Raw genomic sequence first — 18,518 nt, forward strand, 5'->3', positions numbered from 1 at the left:
CTTTTAACTGTAGAAGGGGCCCTTTTTGTGAAAAAAGAAAAGAAAGGAATGTTATTCATGGGCTCAGCCTTGTTTTGAAGCGATGCCATTCCCACCTGCAAGCAGATGCTGGACTTTGCCTCGTGAGATCTAAGGCCTTGTCACATTAATAATTTTGTGCGTGAATAAGCATTTTCAGCATTAATAAGCTGAGCTATGAACTTTTATTAATTAATATTTAGTAAGTTTTGCTTTTCTCCATTTATAAATAGTGGCATCTGATCTTTGTGCTTGAATTTTACTTCTGTATTTTAATGGATGCATAAGTTTTATTGTGAGGTCTGTTAACTGGATCAGTACAGCGACTGATTCATTGAAGTAGCTTTGTGGGTGCACATACAGACTCTTTGCTCCTTCCTTCCCAGTGGGAATGAACAAACAAAGAACTCCTTGTCCAAAGCGGGAATCTATGGCTAACAGCTTTGAAACAAGCCTGGATATTAAGTCAACTTCAAACTGTGGCTTCATATGCTGGCTTGTTCTGGCTTGTAATAAATGTTAATTTATTATTACATTTATATCCCACCCTTTTTCCTCCTGCAAGGAACCCAAGTTGGCTGACACGGTCCTTCTCCTCTTCATTTTTATCCTCACAACCCTGTGAGGTTCCAGAGTCCCAGTCCAACACTCTATCCCTTACACCACACTGGCAATCATAGTTTCTCAGTTTCGATGAAATGGGAAACTAGTTAATGGTAGACCTCCTACTTTTGGAAGACCTCCTAGCGTCTTGGGACCTCGATATTTGAGGGCATGCCTCCCCCTATATATGCCTGCCCGAGGATATGCCTGCCAGAGGAGCCCTCCTCTGCGTCCCACCAGCGGGAGACATATACTACAGTAGGACATGGGAGAGGGCCTTCTCTGCTGTGGCACCTTGGTTGTGGAATGCCCTCCCTTGGAGGCCTGATAGGCACGGACATTGGTTTCATTCTGGCGCCAAGTTAAAACATAGCTTTTCACCAAAGCCTTTGAGGGCTAAATGTATTCCCTAAAGTAGCACACTGTTTTAACTGTTTTACTGTTTTAGATTTGAATTGGTATTAGCTTGTTTAATGTTTAGTATGTTTTTAGCTGTTTAAATTTATTGTTTTATACTGTTTAAATTGATTTATCTGTACGCCCCCCTGAGATCTTAATGATACAGGGCGGGATACAAATGTCTTAAATAAATAAAATAAATAGTTCTCCCATGCAAAGGGAGGAGCGAAGGGGCTGCGTGCACGGCCAAAAGCTTTGTTTCTTGCCATGGGCTTCTCCCCTATCCTGTGTTTTTTAATAACATAGGCGTGGGCGGGTTCCAGAGGCTGTGGTGTGCAGTCTCCTGATCTGCAGCTGTAACATGGGCATCTTTTTAGCACGCCGGAACAAGAGCAGCTGATGGTGATGTGGCTGAGCTGGATGATCAAAGAAGAAGCCTATTTTGAAAGGTGGGAGTGCATACCCCTTTTTCTCTTTTCCCTGGAAAAATTCAGCAGCTGTTAGATTCTCTCTGCACCCCCGTTTTGAATTTCCTCATCGGAAACACATTGGGAGGGGCTGTGGCTCACTGGTAAAGCCCCTGCTTTGTGTGCAGAAGTTCCCAGGTTCAATCCCCAACTTCTCCAGGAAAGGGTAGGAAAAACTCCAGCCTTGAATGCCGGAGAGCGGCTGCCAGTCGGTGCTGACAGTACTGGGCTAGATGGACCATGAGTCTGACTCTGTGTAATACTAGAACCCAGTGAGGTCATCCCATGAAGCTGATGGGTGAGAGCTTCAGGACAGACGTAAGGAAGGACTTGTGCCCAGTTAAACTGTGGAACTCACTTCCACAAGATGTAGTGATGGCCACTACTTTGGATGGCTTTAAAAGGGGATTGGACAAGTTCCTGGAGGAGAAGGCTGTTGATGGCTACTAGTCCTGATGGCTGTGTGCTACCTCCAGTATCAGAGCCTGTATGCCTGTGTACACCAGCTGCTGGGGAACGTGGGCAGGAGGATGCTGTTGCACTCATGTCCTGTTGGGTTTCCCGTGGGCAGCTGGTTGGCCGCTGTAGGAACAGAACTCTGGACTAGATGGACCCTTGGTCTGATCCAGCAGGGCTTAAATTGTGAAGGCAGTTTCCTGTGTTCCTAAACTCTCTCCTTTATCCTCCTGTCTTCTCTTCCGACAGCACTTCTGGGGTGTCCGCTTCCTTTGGAGAGATGCTGTTATTGGTTGCTATGTATTTTCATAGCAACCAACTCAGTGCTATCATTGACTTGGTCTGTTCAACGCTGGGAATGAAGGTATGCTCCTGTCCCTTGTTGTGAGTAGGGATGTGTGAGAAATCTACCACGGATTCAAACGAGTTCAGATTTCTACGAATCCAACCTGAGGGCGCAGCAGCCCATTCTTTTCCGAGTCACTGGATTCTGCAGACTCGCTGACGTTTTTTTTGCTTTTGGGGGGATTAGCGCTAATGCAAAGTAGAGCAAGGAGAACTAAATTCTGGTGAAACAAATCTGATTCTGTCAATGAGCAGACAATGGAAGGAAAGACAGCTGATAATCTGTGAAACAGAGGTGGAAACATCTTCACACAATCTGTGCACCCCTTGTTCCGAGTGGCTTCCCCTCCACCCCCAAATGTTTAAAGGTGCACTCCTGGCTTGTCAGATTTATATCTGCCCTGTCCTCCAGCATGCTCAGGGAGGCTATTGAAAGTCACATTTCCACAGAAGAGTTGCAGCAGCATGAAACAAACCTGGGAGGGACTGTTGTTCTGGCGGTAGTGCCCCTGCTCTGGATGCAGAGGGTTGCAGGTTCTATCCCTGGCATCTCCAGCCAGAGGGCTCAGGTAGCAAGGGATGGGGAAAAAACCCTCTCTCTGCCTGGCTTATGGAGAGTTTCAGGTTATTTTAGGCAGTACAGTAAAAAATCTGAAACTTCCCACAGTACTCCGTTCATCTGATAAAGACTCCAGTCCACAAAAGCTTATGCCAGAATAAATGTGTTAAGTCTTTAAGGTGCCACAAGACACTCCCCCCCCCTGCAATAGACGAACATAGTTACCTTCTGGAAAAGATATATATATCAATGCATGTACATGTATATATATATATATTTATTTTGCAGCACTGGGTGTTAATGGACAGGCTCTGAATCGAGATTAAAATTTCCTGAGGCTAAGAGCGCAATCCTATGCATGTTGAGACAGGAAAAAGTCCTACAACTCCCAGCATTTCAGCTGGGGAATGCTGGGACTCATAGGACTTTTTTCTGTCTAAACATGCATAGGATTGCTCCATAAATTTACCTGGCTTTTAAGAATATGTGCTGTAAACCACGAGATGTTGTGTAGCAAAAACAAAAATGTCACTAAGCGTACGTAAACCTTCATTTCAGATTGTCATTAAGCCTAGTTCTCTGAGCCGCATGAAGACCATCTTCACACAGGAGATTTTCACCGAACAGGTAACTTGTAGGAAGCCCGCCCGACTCCCACTCGATTAACTGCCAGCGTCCAGATTTTGTCCGTGCTATAGGCATGAATCCGGGTGTTTTACTGTCTGCATTGCAGACAGCCTCCTCTGAAAGCTGCCCTTCTCCTGTTATCTGCTTCCAGAGTTCTCCCTCCTCACTTTTTCCCCCACTTCCACCCAATGGATTGGATCCAGATTTAGCCATACTTCTAGTAGACCCATTGAAATCAATGGGTCTTATGTTGCTAATGATTAAGTACTGTTGATTTCAATGGGTCTACTCTGGGTATGACTTAGTCCTGATCCAACTAACTGTCCCTGCCTTTACGTGGCACCTTCCCGCCTCATGGTACATCCTCCTCCTGCCTTATTTCTTCTTTGCTTGAGGGCTCTATAATGTATTTTTTGCTTGATCCAGTATAGAAATCAGCATTGTAATGTGGTGTGGGAAGGATATTTTATGTTGCATCAATTGAAGTATAGTTTCTGAATCATGGAAAGTAATAGTTCCACTCTACTCTGTGCTGGTCAGACTTCACCTCAAATACTGTGTCTGGTTTTGGACACTAGACTTCAAGAAGGATTTGGATAAATTGGAACAAATTCAGAGAGGGGCAACAAAGCTGATCAAGAACTAAAAACTAAGTCGTACAAGGAAAGATTGAAGGAACTGGGTATGTTTAGTCTTGAGAAGAGAAGACTGAGCGGGGATATTATAGCATTTGCCAAGTACGTAAAGGGTTGGCACATAGAAGAAGGCTGCAACCTGTTCTGTATCATCCAAGGGGCACGAAAGAACAGGCTTAAGTTACAGGAAGGCAGATTTTGGTTATAGATCAGGAAAAACCTCCTCATGGCCGGAGCAGTCAGACCGAGCAGGGGGTTGGACTCAATGGCCTAAATGGCCCCTTCCAACTCTTATGATTCGATTTGTTATTGTTAACATCGATATACTACCTTATCTATTGAAAAGCTATCAAGGCGGTGTGCAACATTTAAAACAATGAAACCTTAAAACAATAAAAACAAGAACATTAAAAACCGGTAACAGCATTAAAAGCACACATTTTAAAGGGCTAAATTGTAAAGATACACCTTCACACCCTTTCTAAAAGCTGGGTGTTTGGGGGGCGGAATCATAGCTCTTAATGGAGCATGTTCCGTAATTTCGGAGCAACACAGGAGAAAGCTCTTTCATGGGTGCCTGACAAACAGGCCTCTGTGAGCAGTGGCACCCTCAAAAGGTCCTCTCTGGCAGGTTAATACCTGGGCAGGTTCATAGCAAGACAGGTAGTCCCTTAGATAGCCAGGTTTTAAGCTGGAGGCTAAAAGCAACACCTTGAATTCCACCCAGAAAGCAATTGGCAAGACTTTCAGGAAAAGGTGTAATATGGTCCTGCTACCGCGCACTCCTAGCAGTCTGTCTTCTGCATTTTGCACCAGTTGCAACTTCCAGACACAATTCAGGGGTTAGCTGTTGGGTGGGGTGGGGTGGTGGTGGTGGTGGTGGTGGTGGTGGTGGGGAGAACAGCCCAGGTGGATGTTTAACATAAATGATTTCTACCTTGTTTTTCTTGAAACAGGAACCAGAGCAGTTTGTAATCCAGATTAAACTCAAATTATAAATGTAGAGAATAATTAAAGCATCTGACACACCAGAATAAACCACTGTGCAATAGGAACAATGCAGGAGCAAAACACAGGAGGAGAAAACAACCTCCAGACAAAAGCAGATGTGTATGTTTGTGTTGGAGGGAGGGGGAGTAATAAAGAACCGGCAGCATGCTCATGCCAAAGGTCTCTCTAAAAAGCGCGGTCTTAACTTGGCGCCCGAACATGCTCGGTGTGGGGAATAGGTGGGTTTTCCCTAGAAAGGCATTCCTCAAGGTTGGTGCCGCAACCAAAAAGGCTGTGTTAGTTACAGATGCCTGCCTGCCTTCAGTTGACAAGATAATACAAAACAGAGCCTCAGATGGTGTGCCGTGCTGCCAGGAGGAACGTGGCCTCATCATTTATAGGGAAAGAGAGATCATTGGCATGGAGTGCAGTTCCACATGCACTTAGCACTGGGCTGCACTCACTGTTGAGGTTCTGGGTTGTTTTTAGCTCTGCTGTCTTAAATCTGCTATTGCATTTTAAATCTCTGAACTGCTGCTAGGTTTTACTCTGGTTGTGTTATTCGGTAGCTTTAATCTATCATATTTTATATTGTATTTTCTGTTACATTTTTGTGGTTTTAATTTTGTGAACTGCCCAGAGAGCTTCAGCTATTGGGCAGTAAAACAATGAAATGAATGAATGAATGAATGAATGGGTTGTGGGCTTAAGGAATCTCTCTGTCCTAGGTGGTCACAGCTCATGCGGTCCGTGTGGCGGTAACGGGCAACCTGAGCGCCAACATCACCGGCTTTCTGCCCATTCACTGCATCTACCAGCTTCTCCGGAGCCGATCTTTCACCAAGCACAAAGTCTCCATCAAGGTGGGTCACTCTGTCTGCCACTGCAAAACATCATGCCAGAAGGAAAGGCAGGCCTGTAGCTTAATGGTAGAACCCCTGATTTGCATGCCAAAGGTCATAGAATCACAGAATTCTATGGATTGGAAGGAGCCTACAAGACCATCAAGTCCAGCCCTCTGCTCAGTGCAGGACTCCAAGTCAAAGCATCCCTGACAGATGGCTGGGATGCTTCATGCATAAAAAGCAAACACTCTACTGTTAAGCTAGAGTCCTTCCCCAAGGAACATAGGAAGCTGCCCTATATAGAGTTAGGGCACAATCCTATGCCTGTTTAGACAGAAAAGAGTCCTACAACTCCCAGCACAGCTGGCTGGGGAATGCTGGGAGTTGTAAGGCCTTTTTCTGTCTAATAAATACGCAGGACTGCAGCCTTAAACAGTTAGACCATGTCGCTCATTCTCGCCTGGAGCGGAGGGCTATCTTGAGATGGTCCCTCCAACGTATATTACTCCACCTGCTTCAAAATGGGGTAAGCCAGCCCTGCTGCATTCGAGGAGCCTGACCATTCTGCTGAGCAGAGCCCTCGACCTCTGCCCCAAAGTCCTGTCCTGGTGGCGCAGCTGAATTTGTACACCCTGACTGGTAGCGGCTCTCCAGAGATTCAGACAGGAGTCTTCCCCAGCCTTAGCAGGGACTGAACCAGCGTGAAGGCTGGCCCAGGCATCACAGAGGACTTTCCACCAAGGAGTCTGAGTCTGATTCCGAACCAGGGAGGGATGATTTAAATGACAGTATTGTACCGTAAACGGCCTTATAATGAATCAAACCATCAGCTCATCTAGTTCAGCACTGTCGACGCGGACTGGCAACAGCCGTCCATGTTTCAGACTGCGGGTTTCCAGCCCTACCTGGGGATGCCAGGGACTGAACTTAGGGCCTAGGAGAGTAGTGGGCTCTCCCACACTGGAGGCATTCAAGAGGAGGCTGGACAGCCATTGTCAGGGATGCTGTGACTTGGACTCCTGCACTGAACAGGGGGTTGGACTCGATGGTCTTGTAGGCCCCTTCCAACCCTACTGTTCTATGAGTCTCTGAAGCTGGACAGCCATCTGTCAGGGATGCTCTGACTTGGATTCCTGCACTGAGCAGGGACTCGATGGTCTTGTAGGCCCCTTCCAAGTTATAGGCCCCTTCCAACCCTACGATTCTGTGATTCTAAGTTGCAGAAACAGGTTCAGTTCCTGGCTTCTCTGATGCGTGGAGATCCTTGGGGTCACTGGGCAAATTAGCTGTTCGTGGAAGCGGTACAGGGCTGCCTAAATTATAGTCCTGGTCCATCAACTAAGACTTGGAAGACTAATGCTACTCTCTTCTTTCATCTTTATTTAAAGGACTGGATTTACAGGCAGCTGTGTCAAACCATCACGCCGCTCCATCCTCAGTTACTCCCACTCATTGACGTCTACATCAACTCTGTTCTTACACCTGCATCAAAATCCAACCCAGAAGCCACAAATCAACCAATCACAGAGCAGGAAATCTTGAATGTTTTTGAAGGACTAACAGGGGTGTGTGTGTACATATTTATTGCTTTTCCTATGATAGATAGACTAACAACAGATTTCAAAATATATTTAGAGCTAAACATTTCGTCTCCCAGACAAAAGCCAAAATGTTTAGCTCTAAATATATTTTGAAATTACTCTGTTTTAGTCTATTTTTCTTATATATGTTAAGACTGGCTGCATCCAACAAGGCCTCCTTGTTGCTTTGCTGTTGTGCTGCTTTATCCCCTCCCTCCCTCCCTCCCTCTATATATATGTTGGGTCTGTCTTTCAAGTTTTTAGCACATCCCTCTGCTGCAGTGGTTTTGGATATATCAGTAGTTTGTTTCCACCATTAGACCCAACTTGCAACATAGGATTTACTCCTAGTTTCTTGCTGTGTATTGCCCTTCTTTCTCCCTTATCTCTCTTTGTTTGCCCAGAAATAAACATTAAGCTGGATGCAGAACCACTGATGAAAAGAGCAGCACCATGTCAAGTTCCCACAACTCTCCCTATGTTGTTTAGCCAGTGTTACCAATGTTGGGGCAGGAAGACAATATGGTTAGTCCTAGAGATTATGGGAAGACAGGGGGAGAAACTGATGCAGGCCTGCCAGTTTCAGAGGAAACGTAACATCTAGTTCTCTCCCACTCTGTCTTTTCTGCTCTTTCCCATGCCATCTTTTCTGTCCTTTTTCTTTTTCACGTTTATATTCCCTCTTGCAAGGAACCCAACTTCCTCCTCCTCTCTATTTTATCCTTGCAACAACCCTGTGAGGTAGGCTAGGCTGAGAGTCCGTGACCAGCCCAAAGTCACCCAGTGAGCTTCATGGCCAAGTGGGGCCTAGAACCCGGGTCTCCCGAGTCCCAGCCCACTCTAACCACTATGCCATGCTGCTGCTGCAGCTTCAAGGCCCCTGCCTGCTCTCCTTGTGTTGTGTTTCATGCAATTGATTTATTGCATTTGTATCCCACCTTTTCCTTCAAGGAGCCCAAGGCAGCTTATGTGATCCTCCTCTCCATTTTATTCTCACAACAGCCCTGTAAAGGAAGTTAGGCTGAGAGTCCATGACTGGCCTAAAGTCGCCCGGTGAGCTTTATGGCCAAGTGGGAACTAGAACCTGGATCTCCCGATTCCCAGTCCTACGCTCTAGCCACTACACCACGCTGGCTGTCACACTCTCCCTTTTCTCTCTTCCTTGCTTCCTTCCATCCTACTTTCTGTGGCCCTCCTCTTTTAAACAAATTAATAATGACCCTAAACAACTGAAATGGCGACCCACCTAATTTTAGGGCTGAGTCCATAGAAAGCCAGTGGGATGGATGGCTTGGAGCAACTTTCCACAGAATACGAGGATTTGGCACACCAGCTTGCTGTGGTATGGGATGCCAGCTTAGTGGCAGAGCAGATGCTTTGGACGCAGAAGGCTCCAGGTTTGATCCCTGGCATCTCCACTTAAAAAAAGATTGGGTAGCCGGTGATAAGAGTGACCTTTTTCTCTTCCAGAGGCTGTGGAGAGCAGCTGCCAGTCAGAGAAGGTAGCACCGGGCTAGATGGACACTTCGTCTGACCTGGCATAAAGACTGCTTCCCGCATTCATGGTGTCTTGTATTCTGTGTCTTCTGCGTTTTTCATTTGTAGGGTGGGGAGAGCGCCCGTCTGAATCAGCATTACGGAATCACAGCCCAGCTTCTGGTCCTGTATTACGTTCTGTCTTATGAAGAGGCGATCCTGGCCAGCTCAAAGACTCTGGGTACGGGTCAGGGAGTAACATGAGCAAAACGGCGTGCATTTTACCAAGTTGTAGGTGGCAAAGAGTGTGCCCAGGAGCATGAGAGCACACGCACCCCGCACACGCACTGGAATTGAAGTCCTACCGGGAAAGATTGAAGGAACTGGGTTTGTTTCGCCTTGAGAAGACTGAGGGGCGAAACGATAGCACTTTTCAAGTACCTCTAAAGGGGAAGAGGCCTCAGCTAGTGTGGTGTAGAGGTTAGAGTGTAGGTCTGGGACTCGCGGGACCTGTGTTCTAGTCCCTACTTGACCATGAAGCCCACTGGGCGACTTTTTTAAATTAACCTTTTATTGTAAAGTTTCAATAATACAAACTAAAAAAAAGAGGAAAAGAAAAAAAATATAGCTACATAAATTTAAATATTTCAGTTTCAACACATGCATATGAAATGTGCTGAAATGTTTCGCTTAAAATATATTTTTGAATACTCTGTTAGTCTTTTTATCTATCTTTCTCGTGTATGAATGTGTATATGAGAAAATGCAGCTTTCTAAGAATTATACATAAACTTCAGCAAAAGCAGACCAAATACCCAAATAAGTACGCATTCATTTGCAGGTGGCATCTATACATCACCTGCTCCAATGCTGAAGATGTTCTAAGGTCTCCAATCCACTGGGTGACTTGGAGTCAGTCACTAACTCTTGGCCTAACCTACCTCACAGGATTGTTGTGAGGATAAACTAGAGAGGAGGAGGATCCTGCATGCCACCTTAGGCTCCTTGTGGGGAAAAAGACGGAATATAAATGGAATAATGAATGATAATTTTTTTAAACGCTGCTCTCTGTCATCCCAGACTGTAGGACACAAAATAACAGGCTTAAGTTAGAGGAAGGCAGCTTTCAGGTGAACATCAGGGAATGCTTCCTGACGGCCAGAGCAGTCAGACCATGGAGCCAACTCCCTAGAGGGGTGGTGGGCTCCCCATCGCTGGAGATATTCCAGCAGAGACTGGGCAGCCATCTGTCAGGGATGCTTTCAAGTAGATTCCCACACTGAGCGGGGGGTTGGACTCGAGCCTAAACTCTTCCAGCTCTAAGATTCTGTGTAATACAACTATAATGGGATTGGAGGTAGCTCTTGGCCAGTTTTCAGATTACTTTGCTTCCCTCTTGTGCAGCTGCCATGCAGAGAAAGCCCAAGTCTTACTCCTCTGCGTTGATGGACCAGATCCCGATCAAGTACCTCATCCGGCAGGCTCAAGGACTGCAGCAAGAACTGGGAGGTACGTCTAGCGGGAATGTGTGTCTCCATTTAAAAAGGAAAAGAAGAAGCAAAGCTGTAATCGGAATGGCTCAGGCATGTTGAGAAAAAGCAGTAGTTTGAAAAGCCATGGGCAGAATTCAGCTTTACTGGGGCAGAAATATCCAGAGGGCAGAAGTCATTGCCAGCTCTAGGCTTTTGGCCACCCTTGGTTAAGACCCCCTCCATGGGCCCCGTCCCTCAGCGAGCCTTACCTTCTCACTGCCATTGTCACTAGCTGCTGTTGCTCCTCTCCCTCATCATTGCTGCCGCTTGCTTGCTTGACAGGCAGAGAGCCAGTGAGCAAGGAGGCAGTGGCATCTCCTGCTGCTCCTTCTCACCACCACCGTTGTCTGGCCCAGAGCGAGAGGCTGGGGAAGAAGGAGCTTGCAGTGGTGAAGAGGAGGAGCAAGTTCAGGGGGCTCTCACCAGTGGGTCCCTGCTGGGGTGTGGGCCCTTGGCAGATGCCCGACCATGCCAGGTACCCTAGCAGAACTTCCTAATTTTTGTTAAGTGCATAGCCCTCGATGACTCCTGTGTTTCGGGAGGGAGTCGGGCCAGAGGGTGGTCAGGCTCCCACCCTCTGTATGATGCCGCGGGTTCTCGCCCCTGTGAGTGGAGAAAGGACACAGAACTGGGCTGGCAGGAGACTTGCTCACTCATTCATTCATTCATTTATTTGAAATATTTCTTGGCCGCCTTTCAGGGCAGAAGCCCTCTCAAGGTGGCTTACAGCAGTAAAATACATAAAAACAAATATTAAAAGTGATAAAAACAACAAAAGCCAACAATAAAACCAGTAAACAATGTTAGCAGCAGTAACAGCAACAATAGCAGTCATGTCAAGAGAAGGCCAAGATAAAATAACTGTGTTTTCAACCACTTGTCGCGGCGGATAGTTTCGCTGTTGATTTGCATCCATTGCACTGTGGTGTCTCTGCATCATCCTGCAGTGGACAGACTTGACTGCAACTGCAGGAGAGAATCTGGTGAAATTGTAACGATCAAAGTCTCTTTATACCTCTCATCCTCTCCAAAGGCCTGTCTCTGGGCACGCCCACCTAACGAGGTGCAACAGGTGGCCCAATAGGGAGAGGGCTTTTTCACTGGTGGCACCCAGGTTGGGGAACCCAGAGATGGTTGCCTGGCACCCCGCTATAGTGTCTTCAGTGCCAGGTGAAGACCTTTCTTCCTTCCAGGCACTGACGTGTTAAAATTAGAATTGAGAGCCAGCTTGGTGTAGTGGTTAGAGTGGGACTGCAGAGACCTGGGTTCTAGTCCCCACTTGGCCATGAAGCTCACTGGGTGACTCTGGGTCAGTCTCTGACCCTCAGCCTAACCTACCTCACAGGGCTGTTGTGAGTATAAAATGGAGAGGAGGAGGAGGATGAAGTACACCACCTTGGGCACCTTAGAGGAAAGGAAGGATATAAATGTAACCAACCAACAAGATCATTTAGTGTTTTTAGATACGCTGTATAAATGTTTTTGCTGCTGCTGGTTTTATTTTTCTTAGTTTTTTAAATATTTTGTGGTTTTTTCTCCCCCTAGTGTTTTTTTTAAAAATGTATGGCTCTAAAAGGTTCTGTTGTTAACCGTCCCGAGACCCTCTGTTGTTGGGCGGAATATAATTTTGGTTAATAAATGGATAAACAAAAATCTCTCTCGACCCTTGAAGGCTTGCATTCTGCACTTCTGCGCCTCCTGGCTACCAATTACCCTCACCTTTGCATTGTGGATGACTGGATCTGCGAGGAGCACATCACGGGCACAGACGCTTTGCTGCGCAGGATGCTCCTGATCAACGCTGCCAAAAAACACTCTCCCAAGCAGCTCCAGGAAGGTAGAGTGCTTTTCCCCTTGGAAAGGGCCTTTGGTCATTTTTTTTTACCTACACAGTTGAAACTAAACAGCACAACCTCCGTGAGAGAGGATGCAGGAAAAGGAGAAGACGAAGGAACACGAGAGCCAGTGTGATGTAGTGGTTAGAGTGTAGGATGGGGACACAGGAGATCTGGGTGAAGCTCACTTGGGTGACCTTGGGCCAGTCACTGAATCTTAGCCTAACCGACCTCACAGGGTGGTTGTGAGGATAAAATGGAGAGGGGGATCATGTATGCTGCCTTGGATTCCTTGCAAGAGGATGAAAGGCAGGATATACATGTAATAATAAATAAAAACACACTCCAGTGCAGGTATGTGTGTGTGGGGATGGAGTGGGTGGCAATAATGTTTTTGTTTCTCTCAATACTGTTAAAAGGTCTCAAGGCAGCCACTAGACCAGGGGTGTAGAACATCTGGCCCAGGAGCCAAATCCAGCCCTCTGGGGCTCCTCAGAGGTCCACACCCCCAATCATTTTGTGGTTTCCTGGCTTTTGTTTAGCTTTTCCTCCATTCAGAGAATTGAAATGCCTCTCCTAAAGCTTAGTGACGGCCAGCAAGAGCTTTGAATGAAACATTTGCTGGTATTTTGGCCGCACAGTGCCAATAGGAACCAGAAAAAACAGCTGTAAGGCTGGAAACCAAAGTCAAAAAAGAAACAGCTGCACCAGTTGAATTCCCAACATGTTTTGACACTTGGTCTTCATCAAGGGAAAAACTCATAGAGATTGTTTTGGAGGATTCCCTCTCCCTTGCGTCTTCCAAAGATGAAGCCCCACCCCTTTTGCCTTCAGCCCCGCCCACCACTGAAATGTGGCCCCCCGAGAGCTGCTCCCAAATGGAATTTGGTCCTCGAGGTTCAACACCCCTGTGCTAGAAAGAGGTTCAAGTCCCCTGCGCTAGTCTCTGTTATAAAACACCAGGAATTAAGAGCAAGCAGTCACTGCCAATAATATGTTTTCAATGGTTTTTAAAAGCTCAAGGAAAACAGGGACAGGGCTTTATCCTGGCTTCTGCACAGTAAAGATGGCATCAGGTGAATTCGCTTCGGGGGGGGCGGGGCAGGGAGAAAGTGGTGTCCAAAGCGGGAGAAACAGCCCCTGCAAGGAAAAGTCCTTGGGGAAGAGACCGGTATCCAGCCATGTCATAGCTAGAGCTCCTAGTCCTCTAAACCAGGGGTGGGGAGCCTGTCGTTGAACTCCAGCTCCCATCAGTGATGAAAGTTGGGGATGAGGGGAGCTGTAGTCTGACAACATATGACGGGCGAGGACTTCCTCATTCCTGCTCTAAGGTACTTACTGGCATAAAGTTGTAGCTGGAGCACCCTCTTTTATTTCATTGTCATTTTTAACAAACCCCTTAGCATTTTCAGCGCTGCAAGGAAGCCACACTCAGGTCCTGCAGATTCTGGAGCACTTGACGCTCCTCTCGGCCGGAGAGCTGATCCCCTACGCGGAGGCGCTGACGTCCCACATGCATCAGCTGCTCTGCCCTGGGATCCCTCGCCGGATTCTTCAGACGGTCAGCCGGCTGTGGATGGCCTTGAACACGGTCATGCCTCGAAGGTACGGTGGTGGCTCTTCCCCTGCGCGGCTCTAGGCCTCCCGCTGCCTGCTCCGTGTCAGGGGCTGCCGGATATTTGTTGCTGCCCCATGTGGTTGCTTGTGGGCTTCCCAGGAGGCATCTGGCTGGCCGCTCCGGGGGATGGGTGCTGAATTAGGTGGATTTTTTGGTCTGATCCAGCAGGGCTTTTGTTGTGGTGTGGTGTGTGTGTGTGTGTGTGTGTGTGTAATATATGATCGTTCAATGGCTGAATTAATGTGATGGCAAACAGGTGGTCAACCAGTTATGCGACTCTAGTAGGATAAGTGAGACACCAGCAAGATCTGCCTGACCATCTAGCTGAACTATCATAAGAAGAACCCTCCTGGATGAAACCAAAGGTCCAGCATTCTGTTCCCACAGTGGCTAACCAGCCGCCCACGGGAAACCCACCAGCAGGACACAAGTGCAACAACCCTCCCGCCCGTGTTCCCCAGCAGCTGGTGTACACAGGTATACAGGCTCTGATCCTGGAGGGAGCATCTAGCCATCTGGACTAGGAGCCACTGATAGCCTTCTCCTCCTCCAGGAATTTGTCTAGCCTTGCTTGTTCACAAAAATGGCCTTTGCTGAGGATCTGTGTGGGGGCCCTCGGGGAACAGAGTGTTGGCTTCATAGCCCTCCTTTTCTCTAGGTTGTGGGTGATGACCGTGAACGCCTTGCAGCCGTCTGTCAAGATGATCAGACAACAAAAGTACACTCAGAAGGACCTGATGATTGACCCTCTGATTGTGTTGAGATGTGATCAGAGAGTCCACAGGTAAGCAGTCTTCTCTTCCCCCCCCCCCCCCCCGGTCTTGGCCTCTGTCACTCACAAAGGTTATGTCGTGATCTGGGCTATGCATATGCCACAATTCTACAGGAGCGTAGGGAAAAATTGCAGAAGATGGCGATAAGCCTGGAATGTCTGCTTTTTTCTTTTTAAATGGCAAGTTTCTAGCCCTCATGGATGTAGAGATCTACTTTGCAAAGGTGTGAACCATGCTTGCCGAAATTTTCTCAGCCAGCGGGATGGCTGAATTAATGTGGCCAACAGGTTGTCGGTTAGTTACATGACTCTAGCAGAATAAATGATATGAAATGAGAAAGTGGGCCTCCCTTTGCTCAGTTTGTGTGCTTGATGCGAGTTTCAAAATTCAGCTCTTCCTGGCTCAGAATCTGGACTTCCTGGGTGCGGAATTATAATAATGCAACACACCCCTGGCCGTTTGCTGCAGCACAGCTTAAGAAGCTTTTTCTTATTTATTTTATTGTTACATTTCTATCCTGCCTTTCCTCCAAGCAACCCAAGGCTTATGTGGTCTTCCTCACTCCAGTTAATCCTCACAACAACCCTGTGAGGCAGGTTAGGCTGAGAGTCAGAGACTGGCCCAGAGTCACCCAGGGAGCTTCCTGGCCAAGTGGGGACTTGAACCCGGATCTTCCCAGTCCCAGCCCAACGCTCTAACCACTGCACCAGGCCGGCTCTCAATTCTAATCTTAACTCGTCAATGCCTGGAAGAAAAAAAGGTCTTCACCTGGCGCTGAAGACACTATAGCGGGGTGCCAGGCAACTGTCTCTGGGTTCCCCAACCTGGGTGCCACCAGTGAAAAAGCCCTCTCTCTATTGGGCCACCTGTTGCGCCTCGTTAGGTGGGGGCGCCCAGAGACGGGCCTTTGGAGGGGATCAGAGGTATAAAGAGACTTCATTACAATTTCACCAGATTCTCTCCCGCAGTTGCAGTCAAGTCTTCCACTGCAGCATGATGCAGAGACACCACTTGGCTTCATGGCCAAGTGGGGTCTTGAACCCTGACCTCCCAAGTCCCAGTCCAACACACTAACCACTGCACCACACTGCCTGTCCCCTTTCCTTCATTTTTTTTGGTGGGGGGTTCACCTTGCTTTTTCTGGCAACCCTTTTCTCTTTCTCTCTGCTGCCCCTTAGGTGTCCTCCTCTGATGGACATCACTCTGCACATGCTGAATGGATACCTGCTTGCCTCGAAAGCCTACTTGAGCGCCCATCTCAAAGAAACGGCGGACCAAGGCATGCGGCCATCCCAAAACAACGTGCTGGGCCTGGAGGGTGCAGATGTCACACGGGAGGAGCTGAAGAATGCCCTGCTGGCCGCCCAGGTAATTCCACCAGCGCTCATGCTCTGACTTGGACTCCTGCACTGAGCAGGGGGTTGGACTCGATGGTCTTGTAGGCCCCTTCCAACCCTACTGTTCTATGATTCTGTGATTCATCTCATGATAGGCATGGGACAGGACCCTGTGGAAGGCCACAGGAGAGAACGTTAATGATTGGGCTGGTTTATACAAGAAAGGGTGGAGTGTGTTTTTAGGTTCCTGGTCCCAAGCCCTAGGAGACGTATGTGAGGGTCAGTACCTGCATTGTATGGGACATCTGCCTGCAATCTGATGCCCTCCAGACAACTCCCATAATCCCACAGTCAGTGCTGCATGGAGGGACTGTAGGTCTGTGGCACAGCCCCGGCTTCACATGCAGAAGGTTCCTGGTTCAGTTCCTGGCATCTCCAGGTAGGGCTGGAAAAATTTCCGCCTGGGACCCCGGGGAGCAGTTGCTGCCAGTCAGCATCAGCAATACTGGGTCATATGGGCCAAAGGTCTGACTCAGTATAAGGCAGTGTGAAAGTAGGCCTGACTAGGTCTTGTAAATAGTTTGGTTCAGGCGAGGTGCCTGACGGGATTGAGTGTGTGTGTGTGTGTGTGTGTGTGCGCGTATGAATGACCATGAGAAGGTAATTGTAACTTGCTCATAAGCAAGAAATTCCTATCCACCAAAGTAACTCATCCCTAAAGATAAGAAGGCTGCTGTGCTGATAAGACTGTTGCTGAGTAGTAATTGGTTTCTGAGCATGCGTAGTGTATTCTCTTTGTTCTCCAACTTTCAGTCTGAATAAATGCATCCTGATTCTGTTATTTGAGGGAGACCCAGTTTCGTCTGTCTCACAGCCGTGATGTGCTTTAATACATTTCTGACTGTTCAACCTAACCTGCCTTGGATATTTCCTTAACAGCAGCTTCCTACATTCCTAAATGGAAACAAAAGGTTTTACGCTGAAAACTACTGTTGTTTTACAGTTAGCCTGAGCAGTCATTTATCCTCTTCTATTCCTATGCTTCCTATCATTTATTGCTTCTGATAAATTGGCTGAATATAAAAATAGACAAGCCCCCAAATTGCCAATCATATAAGCTTCCTATGTTCCTATAGCAGACTGTGGGATGATGGAGTTGTCGTCCCAGCATATCTGGAGGGCACAAGGCCTGGGACAGCTGGCAGAGGAAGCTCAAGCTGGAAGCTGGTGGAGATATTTTAGAACTGGTGGGATGTTTTCCACACCGCTAGTTGCGTATTCTACGCCAGTAGAAGTAGCCTTCAAAAGCGGCCTCCCACCACCTGGCATATAATGCATTACTTGCTTCCTTTAAAAAAAACCCTATGGACGTTTTTCCTGAACAGTAGCCTCCAAACCTGTCTTGAAATGTATTTGCCCCCCAAAATGAACAGGCCTTTCCTTAAAAGTTCAAGGTGGCTAACAAATTAAGGGTGCAGTCCTATGAATGTTCAGACAGAAAAGGTTCTACAGGTCCCAGCATTCCCTAGCCAGCCATAAACATATTTTTTTAAAAAGCAAGAAGCAGTTAAAAATACTTCTAAAAGGCCTGGGAGAATAAAAAAGTATTTTGCCTTGTGCTGAAAAGTTAACCAAGCAGGCGCTAACCAGATCTCTCAAGGGAGGGCATTCCATAATTTGGGGGCTACCACAAAAAAAGCCCTGCTCGTGCTGGTGGACCGGAGTAGGGCTCCTGATGCTGAACTTAATACGGGTTCATACAGGTGTGGGTAGGCCTTCAGATAATTTGTCCCCAAACCATTTTGGACTTTCAAAAATAATTAAGAAGTCTTGTTGTTCTGTGCATCCTTGGGTGTCCTCCAGGATAGCGCCGCCGTCCAGATCCTGCTGGAGATCTGCTTGCCAATGGAAGAAGAGAAACTTCTGGGCAGCACCTCTGGCAGGCCACTGAAGAGCATCCCAGGCTCCAGTCCTCGGAAAAGACAACCGAAACGGGAGGAGGAGGAGGGGGAGCAGGGAGACGGGGAGAAAGAAGAGGACAGCCTTCTCTGCAACTTGCGTGAGGTGCAGTGCCTCATCTGCTGCCTCTTGCACCAGATGTTCATTGCTGACCCCAACATCGCTAAGCTGGTTCACTTCCAGGTGTGTGTGTGCTGTATTTTCCTGCTGCTTCATAGGCTCATTCAGTGGCTGAGTTTGGGCAACACGATAACCCACGGTCAAGGGTTGAGTATGGGTTGTCGTTGAACCACAGGTTGTTGTTAAAATGTGGGTTATCGTGTTGTCTGAACCCAGCCATGCCAACAAACCATGGTTTGTTAACCACAAACAATCCATGAAGAGAACCCTGCAGGTGAGCTAGATGTGTTTCCTTCCAGCTCCTTGATCCACCTGAAGCGTCTGGCCTATGGTGTAACCCAGAT

At 47.6% G+C, this 18,518-nt stretch overlaps 1 protein-coding gene across 9 annotated transcripts in view; it reads left to right on the forward strand.

Annotated features, from left to right (window-relative positions):
- INTS2 (integrator complex subunit 2) overlaps positions 1-18,518 on the forward strand; it is a 39,026-nt gene that overhangs the window by 10,304 nt on the left and 10,204 nt on the right. For all 9 annotated transcript variants that reach the window (XM_084823331.1, XM_084823327.1, XM_084823330.1 and 6 more), the window contains 12 exons: positions 1,398-1,469; positions 2,193-2,307; positions 3,406-3,474; positions 5,828-5,962; positions 7,333-7,509; positions 9,130-9,241; positions 10,405-10,509; positions 12,205-12,369; positions 13,771-13,972; positions 14,644-14,769; positions 15,937-16,126; positions 17,959-18,237. In XM_084823331.1, coding sequence (XP_084679457.1) covers positions 1,398-1,469; positions 2,193-2,307; positions 3,406-3,474; positions 5,828-5,962; positions 7,333-7,509; positions 9,130-9,241; positions 10,405-10,509; positions 12,205-12,369; positions 13,771-13,972; positions 14,644-14,769; positions 15,937-16,126; positions 17,959-18,237 — 1,747 coding nt within the window. The remainder of the gene's footprint in view (positions 1-1,397; positions 1,470-2,192; positions 2,308-3,405; positions 3,475-5,827; positions 5,963-7,332; positions 7,510-9,129; positions 9,242-10,404; positions 10,510-12,204; positions 12,370-13,770; positions 13,973-14,643; positions 14,770-15,936; positions 16,127-17,958; positions 18,238-18,518) is intronic.

The sequence above is a fragment of the Heloderma suspectum genome, chromosome 16, assembly GCF_057233095.1.
Source record: "Heloderma suspectum isolate Gila_16-S chromosome 16, 16-S_ref, whole genome shotgun sequence".
NCBI lineage: Eukaryota > Metazoa > Chordata > Lepidosauria > Squamata > Helodermatidae > Heloderma > Heloderma suspectum.